General features: G+C 46.0%; 1 protein-coding gene across 1 annotated transcript; it reads right to left on the bottom strand.

Annotated features, from left to right (window-relative positions):
* Positions 1-994: 994 nt before the first annotated feature.
* LOC131208929 (insulin-like growth factor-binding protein complex acid labile subunit) lies at positions 995-11202 on the bottom strand. The gene is made up of 4 exons (XM_058201871.1): positions 9859-11202; positions 8283-8840; positions 8035-8226; positions 995-1273 (listed from the first exon to the last, which is right to left on the bottom strand). Exons 1-4 carry the CDS (start codon positions 10786-10788, stop codon positions 1187-1189), a joined length of 1767 nt encoding a protein of 588 aa, XP_058057854.1. The 5' UTR covers positions 10789-11202; the 3' UTR covers positions 995-1186.
* Positions 11203-11426: the final 224 nt, after the last annotated feature.

Consider the following 11426-nt stretch of genomic DNA (forward strand, 5'->3'; position numbering starts at 1 on the left):
CAGCGTACCCTTGGGTGGGAGAGTGGAGTTCCTTGGGGTAACCGGAGAAAAGACGATTTCCTTTATCTTTTGACCAACCCAATCGGATGTTGGGTATCGTCCGCTCTCGAAAGTTAGACTACAGCATACACCTATTCCGACAAAACTTTCGGGTGAAGAAACGACTCTCAGTGGAACTGGGGAATGCTAACGCAAAGCAGTAATATCTATTGACATCAAATGATTTGCTAAAACGTTCTGGGCAGCCAGATTTCTACTGTGGATATTTTGTATTTTAATATCAATGGCAGAAGATTCTAGTATTCAATCACTCTGGAAATGATTGGAACGCTTGCCTTTCAAGGAGCGTTTCATCATTGCGTTTGAGATGAAATGGGTCCTTCTGTTACGTACCTGGCGAACTATCGCTGGTGGCAAGTGATTAGCGTAATAAATGGGCAATCAAAACTGAAAATGAATAGATATTGGTTAATCATTTCAAATTGTTTGATATAATTATCCAATTCCAATCCAATGATCCAAATTAAATCACTTAAACGATTTGGATTTTTAGCATACTATCGCATGTGAAATACGATAATGATCTTAAGTAATCATCAATAAGTTAATCAATCAATAATGATCAAAAGATCCTGTAGAACAGCAATCATCATAAGAGACGTTGGGGCAATAGATCTGTTTGGAATGCCCTCTATGCAATTCCTGCACGTCAAAAACACGTATTGGTTTGGATCTAGGCACAAATTTTAAAATTATTTTATCAAAAATGATAGAATCCTATGTAACAATAAAAGAGCACGATTTAAAGCAATTCGATCCGTCAAATTTACACCTGACATAGTAACAGGAAAACAAAATCTAACTGGGTCAACTGTACGTTCTAAATCCTTGAGAAATTATTATCCGGTACAAACCAAAACCGGATCATTTCAAAGCATGTGTTTCTTAGGAATGAGGAACAGAAAATCGTTGCAAAGAAACATGCTTTTGTGACCGATTAGTGGGTTTCTAGTTTTATTAGTATCATTTATTTATTATTACTAGAACGGACAGAGCCGAACATTAAAGTTTTGCACTCAATTTTATGGTTCTAACTGACGTCTATCTGGCGTAGAAACCGATATCGATCGGTGCAGCGCAGTCGGATGATCGACGCACGAGCCACGATTCTTGCTTTCGGATTTAATCACAATTTTGCCTCCATCTCGCCTCTATTTGCTTCCATCGCTTTGCGGATGGCAACATCACGCTCGTCAGGAATGTTGTACTCTAGCTGTTGGTCCACCATTGAAGGACCAACGGGAAGGACCCGACGATGCAAATCGGACAGCATTCCGGCATGGCGCCACCGATCGTCGAATGTTTGGGCGGCCAAACAAGGTTTTGTGGCGTCGTCCGCAGGTGACATTTGCACGGGAACCGCGTAGTGTTTGACCGGACGGCCGACGTCGTGATGGATAGTTTTTTATTGTAGTTTCGACCGCGTGCCACATGATCAAAATTATCGTTAGTTAGTATGTGGCCAAACACCTCACCATTGTCGCGGCGTTCGTTGTCGTCGATGCGATGATGACCATTTCGGATCGTCCCGTAGATGCGTTCCGAGGATGTGCGTCGTTAGGACGGTTTAGCATAAAGTCGTTAGAGGTTCACATGCAGAGAGAGAAATAAAAACAAGCCACCCCGTTAGCAAACGCGAATGATAGCGAACGGAGCCAGTATAAGGAGGCAAAAACAAGCGGCCGGAAAACTCTTTAAACCCACCACCAGAGGCATGCGGAAAGCGAGTAAATCAATTAGTAGTTTAAGCTGCAGGAAAAGCGAAACATTCTCCACGTTCTCCACGGCCACCGATCCTTTTGTACTGCCGCTTCGGTTGGTACGCTGGTCGGCAATCCGTTCGGTTGCCCGTTTCTCTCGTCCAGTGGAGTGGAAAAGCTGGAAAAACGGATTGCCGGATTGCGGAAGCGGATCCATTTCGACGATTTACATCGGAGGTGGTGGGAAGGAAGGAAGGTCCTATCCTCAGCTATCCTGGCTGAAGCAAGGAAATAGTTTAAATTGAGTAACGAGATAAGCAAATGAGCTTGGATTTCAGCCAATTAAATGTACAATTTTAATCAATTTCCGTGGAAAGGCTCGGAGCAAGCCGCACAGGCCGATTTTCTTCCTTCCTGCTCGATGCTGGTCTATCGTTTGCGATACGTTAAATGGGCTGAAGGGATTTAGATGCTTTAACAATTAGAACCTAAGCCACTAGATGGCCCGGGGGCTGGAACGTTTCGATAGCTTTGAATCCGCGATCATCCGTTATCCGGTTTTATGCTTGTCGTAGTCCAAAAAGCGGATTACACTCTAGGACCCAGCGTTTGTTTTTTCTATGTCCCGATTGGTTGATTAGCTCCATTTTCTGGCTCGCAGCCATATCGTGTTTTTTTTGTGTGCCGCTCTTCCATTCAATTTCGCTCCGGGTTTGGAATGTGAGTGGCTACCGAAGTGGTTCCATTTCTCATGGCTGACTCTCGTAATAGGTCTCGAAGTACACTTTTCAACACCCACCGCCCCACGGCCAGGAGTGTGACAATATCGACGTTTCCACTTCTTTCGCCACTTTGTGAAGCACGGTTACGGTTTGTCTAGGTCCAGTCTCCGTTCCTTGGTTATAATCCTTTCGTTCGAGCGGTCAGGCGTTCGAAATCCGGGGGAAAAAACTAGAGTCTCCAGAGAGCCACCATTATGGGAAGAAAATGGTAAACTATCAACATCGTCGTCCGTGGCCATCGTCTTCGATGGGAAAACAAATTCCCGGTCGCCCGGTTCTATGCTCGCGCTTCAGCCGGAAGTACTACAGGGGCTCCCCGAGACCGGGGCGACGGGATCCGAGCAGGATTCTGAGGCCTCGGGAAAACCAAACAAAAGGCCGATAGAGGAGCAGCAGAGGGGCAGAGTGCACCGGAGATTAAGCGTACGGATTGGAGACGGGGCAGGCTTCGGCATCGGCATCCGGGTCACCGGAACTCCCAGAGGGTAACAATAACAAATATGTCTGTCCCGAAGTCCATTCCGAAGTACCCTCGGCATCGAGTTTTCGCGCCCAACAACGCCCATTCTAGCGAGGGGTTGAGGGCGCGAGAGAGTGCCAACGGTTCGAGTATTCTTTTGAAACTCTGATCCCTCTCGTATTTTGATTCCTACTCACAAACCAGACCGAAGTTAAGCCTTCACGTTTTTTTTGCTGCCGGTCCAGCCTTGGCGTTCGGGTAACAGCCACTCAACGACCCACCGGAAACTGGATATGGGGTAGAAAATGTTTAATGGACTTTAAAATTTGTAGCCAACAACGTGGCAAGGGCTAGAGCGCTGTGTTTAGTGTATGAAATTTGGAGACGTACTACGAACACGTTAGAACACGAGTTACGCTGAAGGTTCATTGCAAAGTACGGATGGAGCAAAACAGTGCTTGGTAGTTCAGCAAATTCGGGTTTAACTTACATGCACCAGCTGATTGTGAAAATTAATCTCTTGGTTGTATGCACCTCGTTATCGATTGGAACGCGAAGAGGTTTTATTGTGATTTGGAAATATTTGTCCTGTAGCAGTTTTACAGGTGCAGGAGTTTAAGGTATATCACTGGACAAGAGTGTTGGGGAAAGATAAAGTTCGCTACAACTAGTGCCGATCGTTGTGAAATGCTCCCGAGCATCGGCCATTAGTACATCCGTTGGCACATGTGTTGAACTAAACAGAACCCCGAAAAGGGTAAAATTCCGGACCACCGTGGCGTCCGTGCGGGAGAATCAAGGAGCTTGCTCTACCATAATTAGCACGGTTGGCATAATCCCTCTTGGACTAGCAGCGCGGAAACGAGCTTCCCGCTAACTTTCCAACCGGAACCGCGTGCAATCCCGCCTTCCCGCTCCCATTGCCTGGTGCTTTCCCCAAAATTTTCCACATTCGAGGCTCACCCCCACACACCGGCTGAAGGAGCTTCCGGAGACTTTCGCCTCTTAATCGGCCAGCATGAAGATAGATGGCAATGGAAGGGATTTGGACGACGGAATGGATGGGCAATAAAACTCTTTTCCCGAAGCAAAGTTCATGTTGCGCTCATTTTCATTAGCAAATCAACGTTGGCCGGAATGCCGACGCTGGACGCGGAACTTCCGCCGAGCGGCAAGCTTGTGAGGGGGTCGAGAAGCGAAGATTTGTGTGAAGTTAATTTTCTTCGCTCGATCCTGCTAATGGATGGTCGAAATAAGATGCAAATGAAAGAAAAACTACGCGTTTGTACGAGAATCGGGGGATTTTTTGTGAAATAGCAGAAATCGGAAAAGTCTTCTTGACGGAACGAAATTACGAGCACACTCGTTAAAATGCGTAAAAATTAGTTCATGTGCGTCCTTCTTGAGCTATATAAGTGTCGGCTAAACGGAGAAAGTTTAATTAAAACGAAGCGATGTCTCTGAGACGTTCTGGAAACGGTGTGTAATGTGAAACACAAGTAGATGCAAGAGGGTGACGAATATTATTGAGGTCGAGGATCTCTTCGTTACAGTACCTGTGGGTTAAATGCTTTATTTCTCTTGTTTTATTCACTCGAGATGATGTGCATTTACGGTGCTGTTCGCCTTACTGTAAAGAACAGCGTGCTTATTTCGAAGAGAAGAGAAGATAACAAGACTTATTATAGAGAAGAGAGATAACAAGTATTAGTTTATTCCTGAAACATACCCAACCTTAAGGTTTAATGGGTTCCAGAGTGTTATAGACGATATTAAAAACCATACAGGATTCAACCTATACAGAGAACAACGTATACTTGGGCCATATTTATGTGTAGAGCGGTTGTAACTATTTCATTGTACTTGTTTGCCATGTTACATAATCATGTCAAATTAGAATACGCCAATAATACCTTGAAAGCTAACGATTTGGAAGTACTTGAAGCAACCCCGTTCATTCTAATGATGGTTCTCTAATGGACAAGGACTAATGCTCAGATTAAATAGATGTAATGGACGATTGCATATTGTTTTAGTCTGCCGTTTTATAATTTAAATGTCTACATTGAACTAGTCATTTTGCTTGCCACTCCATCTATTTTGATATTTTAAGTAAACATCGGTTCCAAAACGGTTTCTTCAGTCTGAGCTTCTTTAATTATTGATGTGTTACCCATTAACAAATATAATATTAATCGATGTTCAAGTTCACTCATCAAGTGTCCGAAACTGACTGAGAATAGGATAACAATCTACATCATCACCAGCCAGGTCAAGGGCGGAAGTCAAGATCGGAACATCGTCGTTGGGTTTCCGATGAGAGATCAAAGTTTGCGGTCGAAGGAAATAGAAACTTTCATTCCGAGACCCTTGGCACGTTCGATCCTACGAGCCACGCGGCGTGATTTAATTATCTGACCACGGTCGCGGAACGGTTGTTTCATTTATTCGCAATCTTTAGCTCTAGTCGCCGGATGCTGCCACGGGGAACCTCTCTAGCGCTTGTCCAGCGAATCCACGGAAAGTTCTCAATAATTAGGGCTCATGCAGTTGCCCGGGATGAGGTGCCCCCCCCCCGTGGCACCATTCCACGGAGGCGGAAATTAGATCTGCAAAGTACCGTTGTTCGTCGCTTTGCGATGGATTTGCCGAAAGTCGAACCACGGCCAGGTGATTAATTATTAACCGCGACCGTTGGAAGCATTGCCGAGTGCGGCCGAAATTCGGTGATTTCTATGCTGCGCCGGTCTGTTAATGTGTTTCGATTGCTTTCGGAGGCACAACATTTCATTTGGTTTAACTTTTGGGTTCAGCTGGACGATTGACGGGGGATGTAATCGATTAATTATTACCGAAAGCAATTCATTTAGGCGTGGTGTGGAAATAGCTCAATAGTTCCCAACCCGATTGATACCGTCCTTCTCGGGTGATTGTTTAGATGAGTTGGTCCGGAACTCTGAGCAATGTTTACATGTATGCCATTGCATAGGTCACATGGTATCGTATCTGCGGCTTTTGTCAGTGGACAGCGTCGATCACCGTACTTCTGTCGATGGCTCAACAATTAATGTAAAAAGCTCAACGATACATAACATAGCGTTTTGATAGCTGAACAATAGTGTCGATTTCTTATGTTGTTTCCCATGATCCAAAGCGCCAGAGCAATCTTTAAGAATGCTCTAAAAATGATCGAGTGTTAGCTGATAGCTTTTCTTATTTGCTTCAGTCAACCAATTTGTTTCACATTCCGAGGGGTCCATGCAAGGGAACGAACTAAACTTAGACAATTTGGGTCTCGCGAGAATCTTTTACCGAAAAGGTTCCTTTTTTTTAACGACTCAACAAATGGTTAAGCTTTACAGTACTACGCTTAAGTTTAATATATTAGCTTGATTTTGATTGCAGAGAGCAGTACTGTTCTTAGAATTAGTGGTTTTTTTTAGGAAATAGGAACATTCGCTAACCAAAAATCAATAAAATTGGGTTCTTACGAAGGGAGCGCTTCATTGGACTACACGTTTTCCGCGAAGCTTACAGCTTGTCTCTCAGCTAATGCCTTTTTTCCTGCTCCGTCTAAACTTATCACCCAAAACCCGAAGCTTACAGTTCATTAAATCGAAGTCCATCCAACAGTAAACAGGCCCGTAAAGAGTTAGTAAAACAAACCGAGATCTACGCTCCATCACGTTCTGTCCGTCCGTCCGTCATCCAGGCACCGGAGAGATTTGCGCCAAGTCATGTTTTGGGCTCAGTGGCCCTATTTCTTCGCCACGTGTCCTTGAGGACAGCTCCACGAAAACGGCGCCACAGTCCAATGGGAAAAGAAGGCCCCAACTCCGACAATCTCACCGCAGTCTCGGACAAATGCAAACTGGCAGAGCGCATAATTTATTGCGACTTCACGAAAGTCGTGCTTGAAGTCGATTCGATGGACGTAGTTTGTTTTGTTTGCTTCAAACTACCGGAAAATGGAGCTCTCCGGTCCGTTTCCGGTGGGATTGATGTTGAGCACTTTGCACGCGCCCGATTAAGGAAAGAAATATTTGGAAGCATAACTAAAAGTTTTGCTCGCGGTGGTTGAAGGTCAGAAATATTGCTTCACGGTTCGCCGGATTATGGCGGATTACAGGAAATGTAGGTCAACTGGTCGAATGATCTGCAAAATGGTTCGGTGAAAGATGATGAGACGAGTGTTTTTCGCACGCACTGGTCTTTCATCTGGACGGCGGATTGGAAACGATGTAGTAAAAACATTCGCGGCCTTTTCGTGACAATGGACCTGTCTAGGATCTAGGACTAGGATTCGTGCCTACGGTTACTGCCAACGGCCACAATGCGTGTTGTTGTGCGTGAAGTGTTTGCTTTTTGCTATGAACTGGCGTCGTTGTTGGGACACGTTTGTAGCAATGCAACCATTTTGATAGCTGAAAGCAAAACTTTGCCTGTTAGCGATGCCTTTCACTGCGTAGAAACCAACCAACCAACATTCATAATTCGAAACACCACACCAACCAACACCAACATTCGAAACCAACATTCATATTTCGCAAAAGAACTCTACGTTTAGAACCCTACGTTGCTGTGCTGTAAAGTAACTCAAGTTCCAATGCTTGTTAAAGCATTTTTTAAAAATATCAGTCCTTACACAAAACAGAGAACAATCATGTGTTAGTTTCTACTGGACAATTTTATTAGAGAAAACATTGCGTTCTAAAGTTTACACTAAACAGATAAATACAAGTGGCACAAACAAATATTACACCGGACGGAAGACATAAGATCACTTTTCTACGGACTCACGTTCCACGGACATATCACGACTGCATTCGACAGCAAACTTTAATCTACTGAGATACTGTTAAATCGTCGGCGTGTACTGACGCTCGCAAGCCGCACGAGGAACGGGCAGAAAGAAATGGAAGCCACCAGGCGGGACGGGCGACAGACCCGTGGAAGCGGGGTGGCCAGTACTGGCCAGAGTGGCAGTAACATAGTGCTGCCTGGCGGCTTCGTGATCGTCGTGACTACTTACATGCTGCGCTAGGCGCCATTTTTCGCTCTGATGTTCCGAGTGCCGCAGCAGAAGTTGGATCAACTTGAACGCCCCAAACACGGCGATCGCGCCCGACATGAGCCAGATGATGGTTGACTTGGCGTCGAAATCATCCTGGATGGGGCGTGTGTCTACGTGTCCCTCGTGGAAAAATCGGTACCGGTGGAACTCCTAGAACATAGCGTAAGGTTCTTGAACTGTAGGAGCAATATAGTATCCCCACGTACCGCTTCATTGTCCGAAGGCTTCGCTAGTGGCTCAACGACGACGATGTCCCGTGGCTTGCCCCGCTCATCGGTACACTCGATGCCGGTTGCCGTGATGATGTTGGCCAGATTCTCCACAACGTAGTTCTTGCCATACACAACATTCCGGCCGTGGTGTATCAGTTCCTGCACCAGGAAGCGACAGTCCCACGGGTTGCCGTAGAGTTCAGCGTGGGTAAGGCTCTCCAGAAGGGAAGCGTTAATACGCCGGAATCCATTGTGACTCATATTCAGCACGCTCAGATTCATCAGTGGCCAAAGAAAACTGTCGTCGGTCAGCTGATTGCCGGCGAGATCCAGAGTGTGCAGCTTCGGGAGATCCTCGAATACGTCTCGCTCGATTTCGCTGATGGCATTGCGGGAGAGATTAAGTCGGGCAAGCCGAGGGGTGAAGGCAAATAGTTTCAGGCCGACGTAGTCCAGCTTGTTGGCGGCCAGGTTGAGCTCGTGAAGATTAGTAAAGTCTTTCAGCACATATTTGCTGACACTCTGAATGTGGTTGTTGCTTACGTTCAGTACCTTCGGTGGATGTTGGAAGGTGAGATAAGAGCGGAAGGAGATTAGAATGGATTGAGTTGCAGTGTACCATTAGTCTACCCAATAGAGAAGTAGAAACTGATGATCATGGCCTCGTTCTTTAAAGTTCACAATGATTTGCTATGTTTGCTAAACTAGTTAAATATTTTCTTTATAACATTGTAGCCGCGAACCTAACTACAGGTTTATCCATTTTGTATAGGTATTGTTTCGAAATCACAGGCTCTTTACAGAAAAGAGGCCGTTATATCCAGAAAAGGTGACTGTATGGTGTGCTTTATGGACTGACGGCATCATAAGATCCTACTGTTTTTGAAAACGACAAAGGTAGGATCACTATCGTCAATTCCGAGCAATATTGCCTGATGATGACAATTGTTTTTGGCCTGCAATTGAAGTTATCGACTTAAAAGCCGAATGGTTTTCGATCGATCTAGCTCGAGAACTTTGATGGGTGTATTATTTCGCCTCTTTGTGATGGCAATTGGCCACCAAGATCATGCGAGTTGGCTCCGTTGGACATGCGCCTAGTTAAAGCAGAGGTAACAACCGAAATGTTATTAAAAATTATCTTATCAAAATCGACTTTTGCTATCGACCCCGAGGCGACTATCTGAACGATATTGCATTTCACGTATCGTTCACGTTCACGTAGTTAGAGATCATTAAAAAAAATTTCATGTGTTGTTTTCTGTTCCGTTCTGTAAATAATTAACATTAATGGTTGAAAATGTAAAATATTCAAATTTTTCTACGTTTCGCTTACAACTTTAAAAGAAACGCTGAAAAGTTCAAATAATCAAACAGCAGATCAAACCATTAGAATGTCAATGGTTGTTCAAGCAGTAGATAGTATTAAGTGTAGTTTAAAAACCCTTAAAATCTTGGAATTTAATTCAAAGAACTGTTTAAAAAAATGTTCAACCCAAAGTAACGCCAAAATGAATGCAAAAGGGCACGATTTCTCAAGCAACTTTTCTCTGCTGATGCTGATGCTTACCTCCAAATCGTAAAGCCCCCGGAAGCTATTGTCCTCCAGCTGTTCGATGCGGTTGTAGCTCAGATCCAGAACCCGCAAATCTCCGTTGGATTTGAAGCTCAGGTTACCAACGGCCACGAGTTCGTTGCTGCTCACGTTCAGAAACGTGAGTCGCGGCAAGTTTGCCAGCAGTTCGGGTTCGAAAGCTTCCAGCAAATTGTCCTGCAACTGTAGCGATCTCAGGTGCCCATTGCTTTCGAATGCGTCGAGATGTATCGTGCGAATGCGGTTATGGTGTAGGGCCAGGTGTGTCAACTTTGTTAGCCCCCTTAGCATGCCTGCGTCGACGCTGGTCAGCAGGTTCTTGCCCAGATTCAAGTTCTTTAGCCCTGCCACCGGTTTGAATGTTCCTTCGGGTACTTCGCCGATATAGTTGACGGCCAGATTCAGCTTCATGAGTGCCGGGTAACGTCGGAAGGACGCTTCGTTGATCGCACGGATTAGATTGCGGCGCAGGTCGAGCACCAGGAGCGTCTCGAGGTCGTAATCGCTCCACGACTTCACCGTCGTCAGGTTGTTGCGCGAAAGGTTCAACGTTTCGAGGCTCCGCAAACCGTTCAGCGCAAAGTCCTGCAGGTTGTTGACCCGACTGTCGCACACATCGAGCGAGCGCAGATCGTTGAAGCGGATAAAGATTGCATTGGGCAGCTCCTGCAGATAGCAGTGCTCAATGCTGATGGCCAGCGGGTTCTGGTGGTGCTCACGGATATTGCGTAGGTCCTCGACGTAGCAGGCAGTCAGGGAGATGGATTCGTTTTGCTCATCCACCTCGACGCCTGCTCCACCGTAAGGAACGGCTCGGACATTGCAGACCACACCAAGAAACGCGAGAAAAAACGCGGTCCGCAATACGACGACACCAACCGGCAACCGGCAGCTGTTGCGTCTCATTTTCTTCTGCCCAACACGACACGGTTGGATGATATTGTCACTCGAAACAAACACTGAAACTGCACGCCAATCGACCACCGAGACGCGCACAAAAAAAAGGGCCGAACCGCAAAAATGACGATGAAACTTTGACAGTTTTGTAGAAACTATTTAACACCGCACCAGCCGACGGGCGCTCCGTTCCGTACTGAACTTGGGGACTTGCGCAGTTTTATGTTGCTCGAAAACAGCTTGTCTCAAGTCGCGATGTTTGATTTTCGGTCCACTTCCCTTGTCCACTTTTCGGATCTCGGTGGTTTAGCTGACGCTCTACGAAACCATCGTGAAACGTGGGAAAATGTTGATGAAGATGCGTAGTTCTAGAGCTACGGCGAAAGATGTCCGTTTGGCGGTGCGTTGGCAAAGACACTGCCACTGACCACAGCTGTGGCGAGGAACTGATCGCGTTCCGCGCTTCCGAGCTCTGTACGGGCCGCTGGCCGCTTGTCCGCACGTAGTACGGAGTGATGTATTTATGGTCTGGCTACTGCGGCCACGAGCCGGTGAGCCGAGGATGCTGGGTGATAATGGCGATAGAAGTGTGTAGGCCTATTTTTATGACGCGGCTTTGCATCGCGCTTGCTTGGCCATCAACCGGT

Source organism: Anopheles bellator, chromosome 2 (genome assembly GCF_943735745.2).
Source record: "Anopheles bellator chromosome 2, idAnoBellAS_SP24_06.2, whole genome shotgun sequence".
In the NCBI taxonomy this organism is placed as follows: Eukaryota; Metazoa; Arthropoda; class Insecta; order Diptera; family Culicidae; genus Anopheles; species Anopheles bellator.

Bases quoted from the DNA above. Each gene is read 5' to 3' on its own strand.
- LOC131208929 (XM_058201871.1), bottom strand. From the start codon at position 10,788: ATGAGACGCAACAGCTGCCGGTTGCCGGTTGGTGTCGTCGTATTGCGG. The intron at 8,841-9,858 runs GTAAGCATCAGC...CATCCACCGAAG, and splicing joins GGGGGCTTTACGATTTGGAG to GTACTGAACGTAAGCAACAA. The intron at 1,274-8,034 runs GTAAGTAGTCAC...GTGGACCAACAG, and splicing joins AATGGCGCCTAGCGCAGCAT to CTAGAGTACAACATTCCTGA.